This window comes from Aquarana catesbeiana, linkage group LG01 (assembly GCF_042186555.1).
Source record: "Aquarana catesbeiana isolate 2022-GZ linkage group LG01, ASM4218655v1, whole genome shotgun sequence".
Lineage (NCBI taxonomy): Eukaryota > Metazoa > Chordata > Amphibia > Anura > Ranidae > Aquarana > Aquarana catesbeiana.
In genome coordinates, this window is record NC_133324.1 from 664,338,248 (window position 1) to 664,363,340 (window position 25,093).

The following is a 25,093-nucleotide window of genomic DNA, read 5'->3' on the forward strand; positions in this document are numbered from 1 at the left end:
CAAACACAGTGGGGACGGAAAGTATTCAGATCCCCTTAAATTTGTTACTCTTTTTTTATATTGCAGCCATTTGCTAACATCATTTAAGTTAATTTTTTTCTTCATTAATGTACACACAGCAACCCATATTGACAGAAAAACACGGAATTGTTGACATTTTTGCAGATTTATTAAAAAAGAAAAACTGAAATATCACATGGTCCTAAGTATTCAGACCCTTTGCTGTGACACTCATATATTTAACGCAGGTGCTGTCCATTTCTTCTGATCATCCTTGAGATGGTTCTACACCTTCATTTGAGTCCAGCTGTGTTTGATTACACCGATTGGACTTGATTAGGAAAGCCACACACCTGTCTATATAAGACCTTACAGCTCACAGTGCATGTCAGAGCAAATGAGAATCATGAGGTCAAAGGAACTGCCTGAAGAGCTCAGAGACAGAATTGTGACAAGGCACAGATCTGGCCAAGGTTACAAAAAAATTTCTGCTGCACTTAAGGTTCCTAAGAGTACAGTGGCCTCCATAATCCTTAAATGGAAGACGTTTGGGATGACCAGAACCCTTCCTAGAGCAGGCCGTCCAGCCAAACTGAGCTATCGGGGGAGAAGAGCCTTGGTGAGAGAGGTAAAGAACCCAAAGATCACTGTGGCTGAGCTCCAGAGATGCAGTCGGAAGATGGGAGAAGTTGTAGAGGGTCAACCATCACTGCAGCACTCCACCAGTCGGGGCTTTATGGCAGAGTGGCCCGACGGAAGCCTCTCCTCAGTGCAAGACACATGAAAGCCCGCATGGAGTTTTTTGACCTTCCCTGAACACACAGTGCTAGTTTGTATGGATATGCAGCCTTTAGCTCAGAAGACCAAGTTGTGTCACATTATTAACTGGCAATTGCGCGGTCGTGCGACATGGCTCCCAAACAAAAATTGAAGTCCTTTTTTTCCCACAAATAGAGCTTTCTTTTGATGGTATTTGATCATCTCTGCGTTGTTTTTTTTGAGCTCTAAACAAAAAAATAGCAACAATTTTGAAAAAAAAATGCATTATTTTTTACTTTTTGCTATAATAAATATCCCCCAAAAATATTTAAAAAAAACATTTTTTTTCCACAGTTTAGGCCGATACGTATTCTTCTACATATTTTTGGTTAAAAAAAAAAAAAAAAAAAAATCGCAATAAGCGTTTATTGATTGGTTTGCGCAAAAGTTATAGCGTTTACAAAATAGGGGATAGTTTTATGGCATTTTTATTATTAATTTTTTTTTTACTAGTAATGGCAGCGATCAGCGATTTTTATTATGACTGCGACATTATGGCAGACACATCGGACATTTTTTACACATTTTTGGGACCATTGTCATTTATACAGCAATCAGTGCTATACAAATGCACTGATTCCTGTGTAAATGACACTGGCAATGAAGAAGTTAACCATTAGGGGGCTAGGGAAGGGTTAAGTATGTCCTAGGGAGTGTTACTAACTGTGGGGGGGCGTGGCAGGGAGCAGAGATCAGTGACACTGTCACTAGGCAGTACGGGGAGATGCTTGTTTACATTAGCATCTCCCCAGTCGTCCTCACACGTGAGGCGATTGCGGGTATCCCCGCGGCAATCGAGTCCGCGGGACCCGCGACCCGACTCACGGAGCTCCTGGCCGGCGGCAAATTCAAAGGGACGTATGGGTACGCCCATTTGCCCAGCCGTGCCATTCTGCTGACGTACATCGGCGTGCGCCGGTCGGGAACCGGTTAAATAAAACTGAATATAACATAATTCAGCTGCCACTATACACTATAAACATGAATCATACACAAGTGTTACTAGAAAGGACCCTATTAGCAGTGCTCTGTCAGTGAACAGACGTTGCCCATGCATGCACACAACTCCCGATGGTGTTTTGCATTTACATAAAGTCCACCAAAACACAAGTGGGAAACAGTATTTTAGACTGTTTAGAGTAAACACTCACCAGAAGGCAGTAAATACACACATTTGTTTGCAGTGTTGCTCTAAGATTCCACAAGAGGTTAATAGGTCACCTTTCTGGGCAGCATCAAGCGCTGTTAACCTTATCCAAAACAACACTCCATAGCTTAATCACATTCAGATTGTTTATTATAAAAACCTTCCCCCCTTTAAAATTACACTTACAAACAAAATATTTAATTAGGCATTGATCACATCTAGCACAATTAAATGTCCACCGGGGGGTACACTAGGCATCTCACCACATGTTGCTCCTCACTAAGCTGCAGTGCTCATCACTTCCGGTCCCGGAAGTTATTGGTTTCACGGAACATCGAAGTATCATCCAACGTATATCACTCATTTAGAGACTGTTTCCCACTTATGTTTTGGTGGACTTGTGTGCATTCATGTGCAACGTCTGTTCACTGAGGGAGTGCTGCGAATAGTGTTTCAAGTCCTTTCTAGCAACACTTGTGTATGATTGATATTATAATATAACGGTTCATTGTTTTAGCCATGCTGACAAGATCAAAAAAATTATGTAGTGTTAAATATTAAAATATCATCTATATACCACCAATGTCTAAATTAGGAAGTGTAAAAAAGACAAATTCATTTACTATGAAGCAAAAACTCTAAACTTCACAAAGGTAACTGCAGTTAAACTTTTGCAACCTTTGGTATATAAATCGGCCTTCCATAATTATATAACAACGAAAACCTACAATACCATATTGCACGCCTAAATTCTGCTTAAAAGCAGCTTTTTTATTGTTTGAAATTCCACTAAACACTCTCTAATATCACAATAATATCTAAAAGCCATGTTCAACCTGAAAAACGTGCAACAGACATGATTTCACATATTAATAATCTAGTTGCTATGTTACATACGTTACGCTCTCTTTTGGCTCTTCTAGCTAGCATGTCAGAAGGTAAGATTTAAAATCAGAGCAAGGCAATTGTTGAGACCTGAAAACATTGTACATCTGTACTAAATAGTATTTATGACTGGGATAAAGGAACAATCCGCTGTCCCTATTATTATCTTTAAACAGTTCATAACTTTAAGCTCTTGAAAGGCAGGAACACAGCACATGCACTACGAGTGCAAAGGCTGAATGCTGCAGACTGTAATCATATTGTAGAGTAGGTGACATAATGGTAGGCTGGAAACAATGATTGCAGAAATAAGATATTTTATTCATAGAAGAGAAACAGAAGTGGCAAAAACACCAGCCATTCTCAGCCAGGGTTCTGTGGAAGCCCAGGTTTCCTCCAGAGGTTGCTAGGAGTTCCTTTAGCTGTGGCTGATTGACAACTCACTTGATGATGCCTTAATATTTCTGGGTCCAATGCCACTTGGCCAAAGCCAGCAGCATGACATCAATGATCTTTTTACCATTCTGAAGGGGTGGCATTAATAACTAAAAAATTACAATACAGTAGTGCATTTTTCAGAGGGTTGTGTAAACCTCAGGGGCTAGATAGCCAATAAGTGTTGGAAAAAAAAAAGTTTTTTATTTAATAAGGTACGTCTTTGGGGGCCACCTATAAGATTCAACTGACATTTTACAGTAAGATATATCACATTTCAGAATTTCAGAGACAACGCCAAATTGCTAGGGAATCCCATATTTAAGGCAGAGCTCCACCCAAAATGGGGAAGTTCCGCTTTAAACATTCCTCCCCTCATCCTATGCCACATTTGGCATGTCATTTTTTGGGGGTAGGGAGTGGGTACCTAGTTTTGACAGGTACCCACCCCCACTTTCAGCCAGACCACCTAGGCCAGTAGTTCTCAACCCCAGTCCTCGGGTGCCCCCAAAGGGCCATGTTTTCAGGTTTTCCTTTACTTTGAACAGCTGCTTTAAATCAATAATAACATGGTGTTGATAAGAGCTATTTTATCTAAGGGAAGTTCTCAAAACATGGCCCGTTGGGGGTACTTGAGGACTGAGGTTGAGAACCACTGGCCTAGACGACCCAACCGGAAATTCTTCTCTCCCCTCCCTCCCTGCAATCTTCTGGGACATGTCACAGGTCCCAGAAGATTGCCGATCGTTAAAAGGCGCAGTGCGCACCTGGCTGTGAAGCCGCAAGCTGTCACAGCCCGGTGCCCAAAGTTATAATGCCGGGAAGAGGGGAGGGAGAAAACCAAGGGTTTGGACGGCTGCATCGTTGGATCGTAGGACAGGTGAGTGTGTGTTTATCAAAAGTCAGCAGCTACACTTTTTGTAGCGCCTGACTTTAAATAACCACACAAAAAAGACTGGAACCCCGCTTTAAAGTACACCGGTCACAACTCTGGGTAATAGAATCTTAAAGTGGTTATAAACCCTTACTATACCCAGTTTAGTGACTACCCTTAGCAGATACACAGAGATAAAACAAAGCCTCCTACTTAGGTTGTACCAATGTATCTACAGTCTTCTCCTATCTACATCTGTTCAAAGTGCAGAATTTAGACAGCTTGTTTAAGCTTCCAGAAAGCAGGACAGAGAAAATTGAGTACTGTCCGTGATACTTTTTTATTTGCACTAACATACAATTTTTCAGGACAAGCTTTCGGGGTATGTCCCCTTCTTCAAGGTCCAAGCAGTACTGATTCACAAATTTTTAAGCAGCATGTTAAAGAAAAAAAAAAAAGGGAAAACCAAACACATACGGTTTTCCCTTTTTTTTTCTTTAACATGCTGCTTAAAAATGTGTGAATCAGTACTGCTTGGACCTTGAAGAAGGGGACATACCCCGAAAGCTTGTCCTGAAAAATTGTATGTTAGTGCAAATAAAAAAAGTATCACGGACAGTACTCAATTTTCTCTGTCACAATTGCACTAATACGGCTACAATCAAATCAAGAAAGCAGGACAGTAAGCTGAACTTACATTTTGCAGAGCTCAGTGAGAGCTGATTGGAGGGAATGTACAAGCCCCCTTCACACAGCACACCGGAACAGAGGCAGTCAATCACAGGTCGTGTGCTGGAGCTCCCTCCCCTGTCACCCTTTTGCTCTTGTGGTCAGGGAAACTTGTCAGGAGTGACTTATGCAGATACCAGAGAGACAAGGCAATAGACAGAAATGACACTTAGTGCCCTGGACTGAGACAAGTACACACTATAGAGGGATATGCTTTGTTCATATTTCATGTCTGAGGTTTACAACCACTTTAATATTTGTTTAGAAAATACAGAGGCAGAGGTTGCCTCTAGTGAAAAACAATGTCAAAATAATCAGTTAATCCAAGAAGTTAAAATGAAATACAAATCTTGACTTTTAAAGAAAAAGTCAAGTTTGTCTCATCCACCCCAACTCCCTGGAATACCCCCTGTTAGAAGATTTTAAGTTCATTATTATTTTAGGTGATAAAAGTTTCTGAAAAAATATATGAAACACATAAATGTTATATGTAATTTGTGATGGTTTCTGAAGGTTAACAGGATGGAGGACAGAGGAGTGGTTTAGCTGGGTAGATATTTCTATTTTGAGTTGCTATGTCAGGACAATGGGTGGAGTAATGTTGCTTATCTTTAGACTATAGCCATTTAAAGTATATATGCAAATATGGGTATTACTAGGATATGCTGACGTAACATTTTGAAACAGTATAAGAATGGATCAGATTCATGGTAGAATAGGAATGGAGTAGGGTTGAAGAGAGAGAAGTAACCCAACACTTTGAAGAATGTAACATCAAGATGTCTCCTCCTCCTCCTCCTTCTGAGACCATCACCATGCCACATGTTATCGATGTAAGTCTGGTCTTTGCTTGTCTTTCTGAACAAATAAACAACCTTTCTGGAAGCATCGTATGAACGAAGGATTCTTCAATTTCTACTAAGAAACTAATTCCTAAAAGTAAGTTGGAAATGCGGCCTTGGACAAAGTACAGAAACATATCTCCTATACACCCTACCCTCTAGGAGAGAGGACACTGATATTTATATAACATATAACACAAAGACATTGCTATACATCCAGAAACGCCCCTGAGAATGAGAAATGATAATATCTAGAATTATAGATATTACACTTTTCTTTCAATGGCGAGCAAGCTAAAATGGTCAATTTTTTCCCACTCCTTGACAAAGGGGGGAAACGAACACAATTTTGTGATTGATCAAGTCTCGGGAAAAAACGATCAAAGAACCTAGAAGGAGGCGTTTGCGTCAGATGTGGACAACAGTTCAGTAAAGTCGAGGGTGAGTTTTTCTTTGTCTGTTTTCTCACCTCTAGCCAAAGTTTGTAACTTTGAAAAAAAAAAAAAAAAAAGGAAGACCTAGCCTACGAAGTTGATTGTCAAGGCCATTTGGACGGTATGCTTCAAGCTATTGTTGGAAATCCAAGACTTTGTTTGTGAAAACGTAACGTTACGTACGTGAAGATTTCTGCCAAGGTTAGTTCCTAAGAACTGAGACTTCACGTTATTTGGAAAAGATACCATTGAGGTACAACAGGCAGATGTATGTACTATTTGGTAAACTAAGATGAAAGTCGGATTTTGATGTTTGAAGATGGAAAGTCCAAGAAGCAGGCAAAGAAAAATCAACAGGCAAGAACACTAAAGCACACTAAAGCACACTACAGCACACAATGCAAGGAACAAGGCAAAAAGCTACAAGAAAATGATTTTTCCAAGAAAAAGCAACAAACGAAAGAAGAAGCAACGAACGAAAGAAAACGCAACAAATGGAAGAAAAAGCAACAAACTAAAGAAAAGGCAACGAACAACAAAGTTAAAGGATATTATTCATCTCTTGTTTTTTTTTAAGTGCGCACAGGACTATCATACTAACAAGGGGTGAGTGTGTTTGTTTATATAATAGGGTAACATGGGATGGTTAACATCTCAAGGTTCAGAAGTATTTTCCTGTACCATCGGGAAATTGATACATTCCATATATATGGAATACAGGAATACATGCAGTAGTAAGGTAATTAATTAATGCCAGAGTGTAAAGAAGTTATTAAATAAGGAAACTAAGTTTAATGCTGCATGTAAATGTTTATGAATATTTAGGCCCTGAACAACAGAAAATGTGCGTTATTACACGTGGTCATTTTAAAACACGTAAATAGGGGGCAGAAAAAGTTTTCAGAGAAAAAGTATTGATTAAGATTGTGGAAAGAACTGTATGAAATTGAGATTATGGAAATTAACATGGTGTTTAGTGTCTTACAAAAATCCTATAGATTTGGTTGTAGGAAATAATAAGTTAAGGATTGAACAATTTTTACAAAAATTCCAAACTTGGATTTGGTTATTAAATTAAAAGTAGTAGATTGTTCTAATTTATTTAAAACTACCCAGAGAAAATATAAAAATATGAAAGTTTTGTTCAATCTAAAAAAATTGTAAAAATAGCAATTGTTAATAGTCTTTGTAAATTAGTATTTCTGGTAAAAGTAAGGACTTTGATTGATGGAGGAGTTTTCTCGGGGAAAAGGCCTATCGCAGTTTTTGGGCAGGACCCAATCTGTGAGTTTCACGAGATTTTCCTCTAAACAATTTTTTTGTCATTACTATAATCAGGAAAGTCATATAACGTAGTGTACATGATTTTTGGCAGATGTACAAACAAAATATGTTTAAAAAGTGGTAAAAAGGTTAAACATTTTAAAAACGAAAAACTAGATTGTTACCGAATTGTACAGTGTATTGTATACAAAGCATGATAGCTAAACTGATTGTAACAGATCATTCTCTTAAGAGTTTGTGACATGCGAGGAGTGTATTGCCAACAGAGAAATGCAGATCAAGTTACACAGACTAGTCATCATGTCATGACAGTTTTCACTTCTGTGGATCAAAGTCTTCCAAATATCTGGAAGAGGGTTCATGGATGAGAAAAAATACATTTTTAAAAGGTATTATTACTTATTAAAGTAATTGTTTTTAAAAAAATAAGATTTTTTGGGTCTTAATAACTTTTCTCAAGAGTTCATTGAGATTTTTCTAGACAAAGTATTTGTCTGAGTAAATTTTAATGAATTATATAGGCTTACTGTAGGGCAAATATTTTTAATTACAAGAGAGAACTTGTATACAATAATTTGAAGATCTAAAGAAAGCCCTTATTAATTTAGTATTTTTGATTAATATAGAGATCTCTCTCAGCCATTTTATATTCAAGTGTATGTGGATGATGAGACAATTTCATTGGTATTTATAAAAAAATGTGTTAGGAGAGCATTGTCCAATGCTACAGATCAGAGACATTGTGGGTTTTGCACCATTTGTTTTGAAAACATCTTATGTTACACTAAAGGTGTTATTACTAGGAAAACAGGAGGTGTCAATACACACAGCTTTGTCTAATGGCAATTGGATGTTAAAAAGATCAGTTGTAGTGGTATTTAAAAATACATGGGGATTAAATAGATGCAATGTGAGGGATAGAACCACAGTTGTGTAAATTAATCATGAAAAAGTCACTTTGTCAACTTTTAGTGGACATTTATTGGGAAAGAATTTCTTGTGCTTCTATAGATGGATCCAAATATTGGCACAATGGAATGACAATATTAAACTTTCTGTAGGTGTCTGCATTGAAAGCTGATCTTAAGACTGCCATGTGTTTAGCAGTCAGAGTGACAGGCATGTGTGGCTCATTCAATCATACTGTATGAGAGGAATGTTTTTGGTTCTGAAAAGAAATTTCAACATGATCAAATTTCTTTCAGAAATATAATATTTAGGAAGGCCCAACCTAAATTAGTGTTCTTTTACAAAATTAAAGCAATTGTCCGTGTAAAGGAAAAAATACAATAATCTGGTAAGATTATTCTTTTACAAGATTTAATATTAGTCACAGGATAAAAAGGGGGACTATGACATTTTGTTTTAGTTAGAATCAGTACAGACTGATGAAGATAATATTTATTGTAAAAAAATAATTCCAACTATAATGAATAGAGTTATTTTTAAATGAAAATATTTCTTTTTGCATATCCAGGTACCTGACTGACTGACTGATTGATTGATTTTTTTGTTTAAGCTAATGAAAGAAATTCTGAACTACTCATTTTAGAACACTTTGTCATCAAACTTCTGAATATTGTTTTTTTTGTTTATAGAACAATCCAATAGGAAAGAGTAACCTAATACTACAAAGTATTGAGGGATTTGGCAAATCTATATAGATTGATTATATTAGTTTTTTCCACCTACTAAAGGAGGATATTAGGATGTTGTTTTTTTTTAGTTAATGTTTCTTTTTGATAAATTAATTGAGGTTATTCTAGAAAAAATAATATTTTTAACAAAAGCTAAGTTGTTGTGAACTGATGTCATATTCCATTGGGGTTGGATTTCAAACCATGGAATCAGATAATGATTTAAAATTTTGCAGGACATGTATGCAATTTTAGGTATTTAGTAAAGTTTTTGTTTCTTATCATCTTAAGTACTCAGGTATTGTAGAACATATGAATAGTATTATAAAGTCTAAATAGGGTAAGATGATTCAAGAATAAGGTAAAGATTGGGTGACTTATTTACCTGTTATAGTCTTAGTTTAAAAACTTTATTATTTTTTTAAACATTGGGTTTGTTAACTTTTTAAGTTAATGACAGGATGTCTTTTGAGATTAGCATACTTTGTTATTTTTATATAATCTGTTGTATAGAAAGAAGTGTGGTTGCAAACTTTGCAAACAACAGGTGCAGATATTTCAGAAGTTTGTTCACAAATTATGGCTAGGCCTTTGCTAAATTTAAATAGAAATGATGTCTTGAATGAGATTTCTATTTCTAATGAGTATGTTTAGTAATTTATTCCAGTAGCTAAAGTTATGGTTAAGAATTATAGATCTGAAGGTACCAGGGATGCAAACAGATGTCAATTGGGATGTCAATTGGAAAGATTATTTTGTATTTTTAAGGTACATTGGAATTATAATTTTTTGTTTCTAAAGAATTGGTAATAAAATAAATAAAAATAATTGGTAAAAATAAGAATAAAATGGGTAAACACAGAAAGGATTATCAGTCTAGAATGGTTTATATTAAATAATGAAAATTTCTAAGGAAAACCATATTTTTATAAGAATTTGATACTTGTTTTCATTTTCTTTTATAGATATGTCTTTCGTTTCTAAATTTAAAGAACATGATTAGATAGATAAATAAATAGGAAAATAAATAGAAAGATGGATAGAATATATAAAACATGATAATCAAATGATGGGAAAGTTTTATGTTTTTTATGTATCTACAGACGAGTAGATTATTTATTATGTTTATAATTGTTCTGTGTCAAGGATAATGTATAAAAACTTACATTGTAGAAGTTATTTGGTTATTGAAATTTCCAGGAATGGAAGAAATTTTATTTATTGATTAATAATTTATATTACAAAGCAATATAATTTGATTTTTCAAAGATATTTATTTCTTCTTCATATTAAAATAGTCAAATTATATGGTTAAAGTCATAAGAGTTTTCACAGGAAGTTAAATTAATTTATGAAGTTGAAGGAAGAAAATCTTTAATATTACATGATTTAGACGGAGAATTAATTAAAATTAATTAATAAATATAATAATTAAAATTTTCTCAATGGAATGAAATAGTTAAATATTTTTCATAAGAATATCGCAGAGTTTTGGAAAATGTTTATGTACAATATCTGACACACTAAATTGTATTACTGTTTATTGTATTGTATTAATGTTTATTTTAATGTATTAATGTTTATTGTATTGTTTGTATTGAAAATGTGGATCAGAGACATTTATTATTTAAGATGAATGCACTTATTATATCTGTTGATTATAGTGCATTGAGGGGGAATTGTTAGAAGATTTTAAGTTCATTATTATTTTAGGTGATAAAAGTTTCTGAAAAAATATATGAAACACATAAATGTTATATGTAATTTGTGATGGTTTCTGAAGGTTAACAGGATGGAGGACAGAGGAGTGGTTTAGCTGGGTAGATATTTCTATTTTGAGTTGCTATGTCAGGACAATGGGTGGAGTAATGTTGCTTATCTTTAGACTATAGCCATTTAAAGTATATATGCAAATATGGGTATTACTAGGATATGCTGACGTAACATTTTGAAACAGTATAAGAATGGATCAGATTCATGGTAGAATAGGAATGGAGTAGGGTTGAAGAGAGAGAAGTAACCCAACACTTTGAAGAATGTAACATCAAGATGTCTCCTCCTCCTCCTCCTTCTGAGACCATCACCATGCCACATGTTATCGATGTAAGTCTGGTCTTTGCTTGTCTTTCTGAACAAATAAACAACCTTTCTGGAAGCATCGTATGAACGAAGGATTCTTCAATTTCTACTAAGAAACTAATTCCTAAAAGTAAGTTGGAAATGCGGCCTTGGACAAAGTACAGAAACATATCTCCTATACACCCTACCCTCTAGGAGAGAGGACACTGATATTTATATAACATATAACACAAAGACATTGCTATACATCCAGAAACGCCCCTGAGAATGAGAAATGATAATATCTAGAATTATAGATATTATACTTTTCTTTCACCCCCATAGTTCCTTACGGTGATGGAGATCATGGACGGTGATGGTGACGGTGATGGACAGTTCACTAAAGTTATCAATAAAAGCATTGATGTGGGTGACAAGCTATTCTCAGGTACAATTACAAATAGGCCTAAAAGCGGTGCTTTAGTTGGTTTGTCATTGAATTATAATATTTAGCGTTGCCTCACTTAAGGTTAAATTCACTTTTCAGGAAAAATGAAAAGGTAAAAATATCCCAAATATCCTGGCCAGCCCTCTGGACCTCGTTTCACATAGGGGCCGTGATGCTCTGTGCTGCCTGTGTAGCAGTCCGGACACCATACACAGCTTCAAAGTGAGTAACTATAATAATGCTCGCAATGGCAAACGCTCAACGGAGGCACATTACTGTGCTGACAAATGAGTAGCACATCCGAGGCCTCTTTTTCTGTTAAGGTATCCCAGAAGAAAGAAGCACTCATTGATCAGCATGGTCGTTGGCTTTTTTTTTTGTTCATTGTTCAATAAAGCCAACCATTATATTGACAAATCAATAAACGAGGTGATATTGAAGGCAGACAAAAGCGTCAACTGAAGGGTCTCAATAGCCTAAATAATCACACACTTTTGAAGAAGAAGCAACGTTGCTGTGAAACGTGTTCCTGTTCCAGCTCCAGCAACACAAGGTGGCACACCTGAGCTCTGACTTCCATCATTGGTTTCAGCCCCCAATGACAGCAGTTCCTAGTCTACATCCTTCTCTACTCCCTTGCCGGTGGCCAGGGCAAGGCTTCCTGGTTGCCGTTCCATCTATTCTAGACCCAGAGGCATCCTGATTGTCATGCTGAGCTCTATTTTTATTCTTGTGAGTGCACTTTACATTTTCTGTTAAAATTGTTTTTAACATGCTACACCATTGTTGCTCTTCTCCTCTCCTCCCTTTTGTTTATTTCAAAAGTGCCAACTGAGCTAAAGCAGATATTTGAATACCAGAGCACCCTGGGATAGGACTCTGCCAGGGCATACTAGATGATGACTGATGATATAGCCAGGCACCTCTGCTTCACTGCATGTAAATACTACAAGCAGTTTAATTCTTAAAGTTCAGTTCAGGTACTCATCGAATTAGATATTTGTTCTATTACCAAAAATGTGACAACACTAAACCTGACTAGACCGAAGAAATTACCTTATTTTACCTTAGGTAAAATACAGGGGCTCTCAAATTTTTTGATAATCAAAAGTGTTTCTATTGAGTAAATCATTTATTGGTTTAGCTACATAGGTTCCATTACTTTGACACTACTCTTATCAATTAATGTACCTTAGACTTTAACAAAATAGGTGGTATACTTTCTAAAATGTCATTTACAGGAAACAGAAGGAGCTGAGGTCTTTCCAGTGTTTGTACTCTGAATCCAGTAGCACTCATAGCCCCAGGATTTATACTGTACAGATAAATGTCCTCAGGCATGGGTCCTTAATGTGTTTCAGTGGAAGGAATCTTGTAGCCATTATTCAGCCTTTAAAACTGCAAACTTTTAAAGAGGTTGTAAACCTCTGAAAAAAAGAAAAAAAAAACCCTGCAAGACAAAGGCATAATAAGCTTTGCATACTAGCTCATTATGAAATACTTACCTCAGAACGATGCTCTAAATCGGTGTCGGCACTCCGAGTACACAGCCAACATCTTCCACCGGAGTTACCTCCGGGTTCATGGCTATGGCGCTGTGATTGGCCAGAGCTGTGACAACGACACTCAACCCTGTACATGTGCACAGGAGCCACCAGTCACCACACGAGTCATGAAGAAATGGCACAAGCGGGCAGTTTCTTCAGTGCACATGCGCCAATGACATCAGCAGCAGCGCATATACTGAATATCTCCTAAAATGTGCAAGTTTAGGAGATACTCATTGTACCTACAGGTAAGCCTTGTTATAGGCTTACCAGTAGGTAAAAGTGGTGTAACAGAGTTTACAACCACTTTAAATGAACACAACTGAAGACGTGGAGAACATTACTTAAAAAAAAAAATAAACAAAGCAAATAACACACAATCTAAAGTTGATGTAAACAACCTTAAAGTGTTACTGAACCCAGAAAAGTAAAATCAGTCACTGTGGAACCTAAGGGGTTAATCCTCTACATTGTGTAAAAAGGCTGCTTGATCTTGTATGCACAGATCTTCCCCTCCACGCACCATCCCCCTGGACAAGTCCGGATAAGACAGAGCCTTTGGAGTCAGGCTGCACATGCTCAGTTTGGCATGTATTGATAGAGAGGGAGAGTGCATGTGATTAACACAGGGCCAATCAGCACTGTCCAAACACGTCCAGACAGAGATTCAGGAGCCCTGCATCCTGATAGGACAGCTCCGTGCAGTATGAAAACTCCTCCTAAAACTCCTCCTAAAGCACCAGGAATTGATAGAAATTACAAGTCTGTTATAAATACTGCTGACGAGAAAAGGTATTTACCAGTTTATATTTACTAAAATGTTTTGTGCACAGTGGGAGACCAGATAGAGTGAATGTGGTGTCCTGGGTTTAGTAACACTTTAATTTATTACTTATCAATTAAAATGTAGATATTTTTTCCATTAGTTACTGTAGTTACAACATTTAGTGGAACTGCTATTAGAGAAACGCCACGTAACTAAAAAAAAACTGCCATTTTATGTAGACCATATATCTCAACCAGAGTGAAAGGCAGAACGAGGAGTCAGAGCAAAAAGAAATCCATGTTGTTCCCTTTCCTCGGCTAAACTAATCCATGGTGAGGTTTCCAATTCATGGAGAGTATGGAAATGAACATAAAATAAAGTGGAACAATGGATCACTGAGGCTGTAATAAAGACAATTGTCAGTGAACATAACATGTTCTCAGCATTGTAGAGGTGATGAAAGGCTGTGTATCTGGAAAAGCAATTAGAAAGTTTTTTTTCTGCTATAACAGATTCCCATTCCTTGGTTACAAGTATACATTATTCTCCAAGGCAATGAAGTGGAAATGTTTGGTTTATGTGGCTTTAAAATATCCCTCACTACTACGAAAAACAAAAAGACAACAAATGTATACCTATACCAGACCAGCGGCACTATGAGAATGACACCATTTTTATACACAATTCAAAAATGACACTTTCAGCCTTTCATCTATCTACTCATGAATCTATGACTATATCTTGATGCTACCCGGACACGCCGCAGTCATAGATTTATTCCCATAGTCTGGTTTGTATACTATACACATTTTATAGACAAATTCTGGCTTAGATCTTCTAGGCTTTTGATGCACATTAATCCAACATAAAAACAGACAAACACATTAAGCTAACAATTATACAGGTTGACATATCTGCTTTTCAAGAAAACAAACAGATTCCTCACCCCTTCCAAGTAGATTGAAAACTCCTGTAAGTATGTAGCTGCTGGATTACTCTGCTGACTGCCTTCAGCAAGAGAACAGCAGCACGGAGACAGAAACCATTTTTTGGTAAAAAAAAGAAAACTTGGCAACTTCTAGCAATTAAATGCATTTCATAGCCCTTCAAAGACTTTGGAAAACATGTTTTCTCTTGATAGCTCTACTTTTGTCTTTGACTTAAAGTGGAGTTCCACCCAAAAGTGGAACTCCCACTTTAAGCACTCCTCACCCCCGGAGATGCCACATTTGGCATGTCATTTTTTTGGGGGGGGAGTGTGTACCTAGTTTAGAGTGGGACTTCCTATCCAACTTCCTCCTTCCAGCTCTTGGTCGCCTAGGCGACTCCTTCTCTCCCCCTAGGCAGCCCCTCCCTCTCTGCGATCTTCTGGGACACGTCACAGGTCCCAGAACATTGCCTGGCAAATAGAGCGCAACGTTACTCGCTCATGCACATTGCGCGCCTAGCCCTGATGCTGAAAGCTGTCACGGCCAGGTGCCCACAGTTGCTATGACGGCACAGAGGAGGGGGGAGAGGAGCGAGGCTCCGGGCGGCTGCATCTCTGGACCGTGGGAGAGCTGAATGTGATTCCTCATCACCTCCGGTGCCAAATTTGGCACTTTTCTGGGGGAGAGCGGGCACCCGTTTTTGACAGGTACCTATCCCCACTTCCGTCGTACCTCACCACGGTGAGATCCGTCAGGAGTGCAGCCCCCTCCTCCTTCTCCACCGCCGGGTTATTCTAAAAAAAGCGCACCGCGCCTCGCGCATGTGCAGTGCGGAATCGGCTGCCAGTTTCCCTTACAGGCTATGGTGGCAGCTCTCGAGAACTGAATTAAACATCGGCTAGGGTGCCGACATTGCTGGATTCCAGGACAGGTAAGTGTCCCAATATTAAAAGTCAGTAGCAACAGTATGTGTAGCTGCTGAATTTAAATTTTTCCGTGGAGAGACTGGAGCACCGCTTTAAGATAAAAAGCCTTCTGTGTACAGCAGCCCCCCTCAGCCCCATCTTCATCCAGCAATGTTGCAGGAGTGTCTCGGCTGCCTGGGACTCCCTCCCCTCCTCATTGGCTGAGACAGTAGTGCAGCACTATTGGCTCCCGCTTCTCTCAAAGTCAGTCAGCCAATGAGGAGAAAAAGGGGGCAGGCCAAGGAGCTGTGGCTTGGCTCGGGTGCCCCCATAGCAAGCTGCTTGCTGTGGGAGCACTCAACAGGAGGGAGGGGCCAGGAGCACTGAAGAGGGACCCGAGAATAGGAGGAACTGGGCTGCTCTGTGCAAAACCACTTCACAGAGCAGATACGTATAACATGTTTGTTATTTTTAACTAAAAAAAATGAGACTTTACAACCACTTTAAAACAATGTAAAGCTTTTTTTTTGTTATACAGTTGCTAGATTGTTGTTATTACTTGTTATACATTGAAATTAAACCCCTGAGTGCCTAGTCAATGCTAAAGAGAGGCAGTCTATACATCAACTTTAAACCCATGAATCTTCATTCATTCCAATGGAGAGGCTATCTATTATGCTTTCAAACAGTGGACAAGTGGACATTCATTCCTCTATAGGAATGAATGGAAATGGGGCAGTGATATCATCCACCCGGGTAAGCCCCACTACTGTCCAACACTAAAGCTAACTCTGTGTGCAGCTGTGAGGGAGCGTGGATCTATGGTATACCTTGTGGGTGGGTATAGAGCAATCAGGAAAGACTATCACTATGCCATAAATAAGCAGGTGGCTGTGCCTCTTTAAAGCTGAACTTCTGGAAAATATATTCATAAAACATTTAATTCAATAATAGAGCGATTAAAAATCCAGTGAAAATATTTTATACAACACCAACATTTTACCCTGCATCTTATACTAGCCTCCTGTAATCTTCTGCACAGCAATACTTAGACTTAGAGGAGGGCAGCACACTCAGCCAGTTACAGGTCAATCGTTCTGCCCAGGGCTTATTAGCCTAACACTGAATGTGCTGACAGGAACAGAACAGAGCGATTCAATCTTCATTGCCTCATTTCAGCGGGGGGAGATTAGGTGACTTAATTGGCCATATACAGAGTGAATTTGGTTTGATTCCTAATCAACTGGCTAAGATTCACTTTGTGGGTGGCCCTGTTGGCACCCTCCCACCAGACAATCTTTGATTGAAAAATCAAGGGTGCCATGTTGAAAATTGTCAGACGAACAGAGTCTGTATACAGACAGATGCAGGTCAACTTTTGAGGCATTTTGACAGCCAGCAGTGACAGCTGTCAGAATGTAAATAGCCACATTGGGGGATTGGTCCACCTACATGTTTAGCATGGAAGGAGAAATCTGTTAGAGAACAATGTGAGGTTAGAACAGCAGGCAGTATGCACATGAGAAAAATAAAAAAAGGGTATGACAGCGGGCAGTATATGCATGAGAAAAATTAAGAGGGCATGACAGCAGACACTACTGTATAGACATGAGAGATGTACAGAGGTTATGTCAGCGGGCAGTATGTATATGAGAGAAGTACAGAGGGTATGACAGCAAGCGGTATGTACATGAGAGAAGTACAGAGGGTATGACAGCGGGCAGTATGTATATGAGAGAAGTACAGAGGGTATGACAGCAAGCGGTATGTACATGAGAGAAGTACAGAGGGTATGACAGCGGGCAGTATGTAAATGAAAGAGGTACAGAGGGTATGACAGTGGGCAGTGTGTAAATGAAACAAGACAGAGTATGACAGAAGGCAGTACGTACACGAGAGAAGTACAGAGGGTATGACAGTGGACAGTATGCACATGAGAAGTACAGAGGGTATGACAGTGGGCAGCATGCACATAAGAGCAGTACAGAGGGTATGACAGCAGGCAGCATGCACATTAAAGCAGTACAGAGGGTATGACAGCGGGCAGTGTGTACATGAGAGCAGTACAGAGGGTATGACAGTGGGCAGTGTGTAAATGAAAGAGGTACAGAGGGTATGACAGTGGGCAGTGTGTAAATGAAACAAGACAGAGTATGACAGAAGGCAGTACGTACACAAGAGAAGTACAGAGGGTATGACAGTGGACAGTATGCACATGAGAAGTACAGAGGGTATGACAGCAGGCAGTATGTACATGAGAGCAGTACAGAGGTTATGACAGCAGGCAGTATGAACATGAGAGCAGTACAGAGGGTATGACAGTGGGCAGCATGCACATGAGAGCAGTACAGAGGCTATGACAGCAGGCAGCATGCACATTAAAGCAGTACAGAGGGTATGACAGCGGGCAGTGTGTACATGAGAGCAGTACAGAGGGTATGACAGTGGGCAGTGTGTACATGAGAGCAGTACAGAGGGTATGACAGCGGGCAGTGTGTACATGAGAGCAGTACAGAGAGTATGACAGCGGGCAGTGTGTACATGAGAGAAGTACAGAGGGTATGACAGCGGGCAGTGTGTACATGAGAGAAGTACAGAGGGTATAACAGAAGGCAGTATGTACATGAGAGCAGTACAGAGGGTATGACAGCAGGCAGTGTGTACATGAGAGTATGACAGAAGGCAGTGTGTACATGAGTGAAGTACAGAGGGTATGACAGAAGGCAGTGTGTACATGAGAGCAGTACAGAGGGTATGACAGAAGGCAGTGTGTACATGAGAGCAGTACAGAGAGTATGACAGCGGGCAGTGTGTACATGAGAGAAGTACAGAGGGTATGACAGCGGGCAGTGTGTACATGAGAGAAGTACAGAGGGTATAACAGAAGGCAGTATGTACATGAGAGCAGTACAGAGGGTATGACAGCAGGCAGTGTGTACATGAGAGTATGACAGAAGGCAGTGTGTACATGAGTGAAGTACAGAGGGTATGACAGAAGGCAGTGTGTACATGAGAGCAGTACAGAGGGTATGACAGAAGGCAGTGTGTACATGAGAGCAGTACAGAGGGTATGACAGCAGGCAGTGTGTACATGAGAGCAGTACAGAGGGTATGACAGCAGGCAGTGTGTACATGAGAGTATGACAGAAGGCAGTGTGTACATGAGAGAAGTACAGAGGGTATGACAGAAGGCAGTGTGTACATGAGAGTATGACAGAAGGCAGTGTGTACATGAGAGAAGTACAGAGGGTATGACAGAAGGCAGTGTGTATATGAGAAAAGTACAGAGGGTATAACAGAAGACAGTATGTACATGAGAGAAGTACAGAGGGTATGACAGCGGGCAGTATGCAGATGAGAGAAGTACAATGGGTATGACAGCAAGCAGTATGTCCATGAGAGAGCAAGACTGTGGGCAGTATGTCCATGAGAGAAGTACAGACGGTATGACAGAGGGCAGTTTGTCCATGAGAGAAGTACAGAAGGTGTGACAGTGGTCAGTATGCACATAAGAGTACAGAGGGTATGGCAGCGGGCAGTATGCACATGAGTACAGAGGGTAGGATAGAAGGCAGTATATACATGAGAGAAGTACAGGAGGGCAGTATGTACATGAGAGAGGTACAGAGGGTAGGACAGGAGGCAGTATGTACATGAGAGAGGTACAGAGGGTAGGACAGAAGGCAGTATGTACATGAGAGAAGTACAGGAGGGTATGACAGCAGGCAGTATGTACATGTGAGAAGTACAGAGGGTATAATAACAGTAGGCAGTATTACAAATGAGGAAATGTCTGCATCTTACCATGTTTACCACGGGAAATGTCCACATACTGACAGAGCCTAGGATGAACAATGGTCTTGAGGATCTGAAAGCGCCCAAGGATTTTGATGGAATTTGGAGTGAGTGGCAGGCCATTGCTCCCACAAACATCATGAGGCAACGCAGAAGCAAAAAAGGTGAAGGCTCCTAATTTGGCATCTTTCAGTGGAGGCATTGTGGAAAGTCAATGAGGATGTAAAAAAAAAGCTAAAATAAAAACAATATGTATTAGTATTAATGTGGAACAAAACAAGCATTGGTAACATTTACAGTTTTCAAAGGATTATTCCACCCCAAAAACAATATTTAATTTGTGGACTGTTTCTGGCACCTACGTTCTCCAATTGTTACAGCTGATAGAACATAATCCCACTCTTATTTGTATTTTTCACATATTTTACATTTTGAAGAAAGCAGCACCAGTGACACTCAATGGCAGAGTAAAGCAGACCTGGGAACTCCAGTAATATATCTCCATATGATATAAGGTATCATTGGATGATTCAGTTCTCATCCACTTGTGACTAATCTGTTTTAAATGGAGACCTTCATTTTCTAAGAGCCCATTCACACTGGGGCGGGTGTCGGCAGGAAAGCGCCGCTATTGTAAGCGGCGCTTTACCGTCGGTATGCGGCCGCTAGCGGGGGGTTTTACCCCCCCGCTAGTGGCCGAGAAATGGTTAAAAACCACCGCAAAGCGCCTCTGCAGAGGCGCTTTGCCGGCGGTATAGTCGCGCCGTCCCATTGATTTCAATGGGCAGGAGCGGTGAAGGAGCGGTATACACTCCGCTCCTTCACCACTCCGAAGATGCTGCTGGCAGGACTTTTTTTACCGTCCTGCTAGCGCACCGATCCAGTGTGAAAGCAGCGGCACTTTCGGGTCGGTTTGCAGGCGCTATTATTAGCGCAACAGCGCCTGCAAACCGCCCCAGTGTGAGAGGACCCTTAGGCTTTTTTCCCCTCTGTTTTCACCTGGTGATCTGGCCAGTAACATAACTCCTGTATTAGAGTTTCCCCACTGTGGATGAAGGAGCACAGGGGACACCTTTGGACAGCAGCATTGTCAGTCTGAGGGAGGGGAGCATTAGATGGACTGGAATATTTAAATACACTAACAAATTGAAGAAAAACTGAAAAACTCTAGCTAATACTTTATAATCTGTTAGGCTACTTTCACACTGATGCACTTTAAAGGCGTTTTAGCGCTAAAAATAGCACCTGCAAAACGCCTCTCCTGTCACAACAGTGTGAAAGCCCGAGTGCTTTCGTACTGGAGCGGTGCAAGCAGCATCTTTGGGGCGGTTTAGGAGCCCTGTATACAGTTCTCCTAAAATGCCCCTGCCATTGAAATCAATGGCCAGTGCTGCCAAAGCGCCTGCAAAGCACTTCAGCAGCGGCGCTTTTAACCATTTATCAGCCGATAGCGGGGGTTAAAAGCGCCCCACTAGTGACCAAAAAGATGGCAAAGCGCTGCTAAAAGTAGCAGCGCTTTACCGCCGACGCCCCCACCGCATCGGTGTGAAAGTGCCCTTACAGCAAACTTTTTTTATTCTTTTAGGATAAAGGTTTTACATAAATAAAAGCGTTATTTTAAGCACCCCTATCAGTGCTGAATGGTTTGCCTCATCACTGTAAAATGATACATCTGAATCAGAACTTATTCTCTTGAAAAATAACAGACTTACTGGTTGGATCGCCAAATGAAAATAAAAGAAAACTAATGTAGCCATCCCATTGAAGTATTAGTAAGCTGCAATATAATAAATGTTTGCTTTTCGCTTTAATACTGCTTTAAACTATCGGTCAGGACTCAAACTGGGTCATGGATATGTTTGTGATGAGCATGGGGACATGGTGCCCTGGGGGGGGGGGGGGGGGTGTACACTCCTTAACAACCAGCTATTCTTCACACAGAATTCGGATTCAAATTCCAATCATTCTGAAAATGTGGAGTTTGTTAGAAAACCAATAAAGGAAATGAAACCACAACTAATTGCACATCCAAAAGTCGCACATATATCATGCAGGTGCAACTATCATGCAACTTTTGTCGCATGAAAATTGGAGTGCAGAATCTATTTTAAAGTCGCTGCAACTCTTAGTCGCACAGTTATGAACAGGACTCATTGGTAAACATTGGGGTGCAAGTTGTCATGCACCTTTTGGGTCCAAAGTCGCATGACAAGTCGCACAAGTGTGAATGGGGCCTAAAATGGTTGTAAACACACACACACACATATATTTATATTATTATTATTATTATGCAGGATTTATATAGCGCCAACAGTTTACGTAGCGCTTTACAACTTGAGGGTAGACAGTACAAATACAATAGACTTTAATACAGTAGGAATCAGAGGGCCCTGCTCCTTAGAGCTTACAATCTAAAAGATACACATACACACAGTGAAGTGACTGGCTTCAAGTGATATACAGAGATTAAACAAGTCCTCCTACATAAGTTGTACCCGTTCATCTGCAGTCTTTTCTTCTCTACATCTGTTCAAAGTACAGAATTTATAAAGCTTGCCTGCGCTGTCAGAAAAAAAAAAAAAAAAAGGGGTCGGAGAGCAGAAGTTACACTCTGCAAAGCTCAGTGAGGAGAGCTCAAAGAGCTGATTGAAGGGAAGGAACACAACCCCCTTTTCACACAGCAGACAGGAACAGAGCTGAGGCTGTCAATCACAGGCTGTATGCTGCAGCTCCCTTATCGGTCATCTTTTTTCCCTTGATGTCAGAAAAACTAGTCAGTCAGAGGTGATTCATGCTGATAGCAGAGGAACGAAGCAGCAAACAAAAATTACAAAGTGCCCTGGTTTGAGACAAGTACACACTATAGAGAAATATGCTTTGTTCATATTTCATGTCTTTTTCAACCAATTTAAAAATAAAGTTGGTTTACTTTGTACAAAGATTGTGTGCTCAGACTGTAACATGTACGGTGACCCTAATGGCCCATACACACAATCCGAAATCCGATAATCGGATCGTTAGTACAGAGCTTTCGAGAGACGATTACGACAGTTCATCTGATATTACCTGATCGGGCAAGCATGAAAATTATTCTCGTACGATACCAGATCATACAATTTTTGTTTAATCAGTATAGTTGTCGTCTGAAAATAAAATACAAATTCACTACAACATGTGACATCACTTCCGATTTTTTATTCTGTCGTACGAGAATTTTAGTAACCTTAGTAAGCTCTTCATGTTCAATATATGATCAGCATGTAAAAAAAAAAAACGGATGATCTGTCGTCTGATTTTCGGATGGCATGTATGAGGCAATAGGCTCTAATCACACTGGCGTTTACACGTGCTGCAAATCCCTTCTGCAAGGATCATTGTGCAGACTCCGGTGGCTGGGATTAACAGATGTTCGCACTGTTGCCGAGCCCCCATATAATGCAATGACAGGCTCTCAGAAGTAGCAGCTATTCATGACTTGATTTGTGCGTTGATCATGGCCTGGAAGCATAGAATGCACGTCCATCCACGATCACCATAAAGAATCATTTGCTGTGCAAACAGTCACAATAGCTGCAAAGTGTGACAAGCCACGATCACCGCATTCATCAATAGTCATGAATAGGTCAGCCTGTTATTGCAGTGTACATAGCTGTCAATCCCAGTCGCAGGAAACTGCTGATTTTTGCATCTGGGAATCGCAGCGTGTGTGAACAGAGTCTAATGCGTCTCTCTAGTGAACCGCCCCTGCACAATGCTCATAGACATAGCTGCTAAGACAAAATGAATCTGTGGGGATTGTTGGTCAGATGCTACCATTCATTGCCTTTCACAAACTACAAAAAAAAGCCTCAACCTAGTAATAGTATCTTCTTTATTACTGCACTGAAAATGACTTCTTTTCTAACCGAAGAACAGTGCTGTGTAGCAGGGACTTCAATGCTGTCCTGTACTCTGTACATGTATAGCTCCATGTCTGTATACAAACACTTGCAGCCTTTCCCTCTATGACTGAACCCCTGACTACAATGTACAGCAGCTGGAGCCCTGACCTGTACACCCTGCATGCAGCCTCCTCCTCCTGGTCTCTTCTCACAGGCTCGCCATCACTCCCTGGACCATACACACTTCTCCATTGACAGGGTTGTCACATGACTGTGACATCACTGCCCGGCGACAGCCCGGAAGTGAGCCCAGGAACACATGGGAGTGGGTTGATGGTGTGGGTGTGCGCGCGTCCCTGTCGCTGACCTGTAACACTAGTCATGTGCAGTGTTGTCTTCCTGAGCGATCCTCTCACTAAGGTGTAGGTCAGCTGAGCTGTCAGCCCCAGCCAATCCTGAGAGAGATAACGGTTCTGCTTTTGTTGATATCCTGAGCCGTGGACTCTCACTCAGCAGCATTAGGAGGAAGAAGGTGATCTGTACATTTCATGCTCACCAGTCACTGAATGTCATGAAGCTGACAACCCAGGCAACTAACATTGTCACGGTAGCTTCAGTAGTTCTCTCATGACAGGTCTTCCTTTTTTTTTCTTCTATTATTACTATACAAAATAATACTTTAAAGATAATATAATGCCATAATAAAATAATACTTTAAAAGATAATGTGTCACACCAACATTGCACCCTCACTGTGCCCATCTGCAGCCTGATCAGTGTCAACAATGCATCCTCCTGTGCCCATCTGCAGCCTCATCAGTGCCAATACTGCAACCTCATCAGTGCCAGTACTTCAACCTCACTGTGCCCATCTGCAGCCTGATCAGTGTCAACAATGCATCCTCACTGTGCCTATCTGCAGCCTCATTAGTGTCAACAATGCATCCTCCTGTGCCCATCTGCAGCCTCATCAGTGCCAATACTGCAACCTCACTGTGCCCATCTGCAGCCTCATCAGTGTCAACAATGCATCCTCACTGTGCCAACAATGCAGCCTCACTGTGCCAACAATGCAGCCTCACTGTGCCCATTTGCAACCTCAATGTGCCCATCTGCAGCCTCACTGTGCCAACAATGCAGCCACATCAGTGCCCATCAATGCAGCCTCACCGTGCCCGTCTGCAGCCTAATTAGTGCCAACAATGCAGCTTCACTGTGCCCATCTGTATCCTCATCAGTGCCCCATCTGCAGCCTCACTGTGCCCATCTGTATCCTCATCAGTGCCCATCTGCAGCCTCACTGTGCCAACAATGCAGCCTCAGTGTGCCCATCTGTATCCTCATTTGTGCCCATCTGCAGCCTCGTCAGTACCTTGATTACACACAGCGGGTGTCTCCTGCTGTGTATTGCAGCTGCAGTCTTAACTGTTCAGCGGCCGTCCACTGTAACAAAGCATCCCCCCTTCATCCATGATAGATGGTCAACTGAACACTGATATAATGCTGGGAAATTGAATCAGTGTTCCGTCTATCATGGATGAGGAGGCGGGGCTTTGTTACAGTGGATGACCGCCTAACAGTTAAGACTGCAGCTGCATGACACAGCAGGAGACACCCGCTGTTAGTGATTACTCCAGGCTGAGTGGCAGTGCAGGCTCAGCCGGGAGATCGTGCCATAC

General features: G+C 40.4%; 1 protein-coding gene across 1 annotated transcript in view; it reads right to left on the minus strand.

Annotated features, from left to right (window-relative positions):
- The window catches only part of TBCK (TBC1 domain containing kinase), a 458,935-nt gene extending 435,215 nt beyond the window's left edge, over positions 1 to 23,720 (minus strand). The window contains exons 1-2 of the mRNA XM_073601952.1: positions 23,584 to 23,720; positions 19,544 to 19,768 (exon numbers count right to left, since the gene is read on the minus strand). Of these exons, the coding sequence (XP_073458053.1) occupies positions 19,544 to 19,736 (193 nt within the window). The 5' untranslated portion in view covers positions 19,737 to 19,768; positions 23,584 to 23,720. The remainder of the gene's footprint in view (positions 1 to 19,543; positions 19,769 to 23,583) is intronic.
- Between the last annotated feature and the right edge of the window lie 1,373 nt (positions 23,721 to 25,093).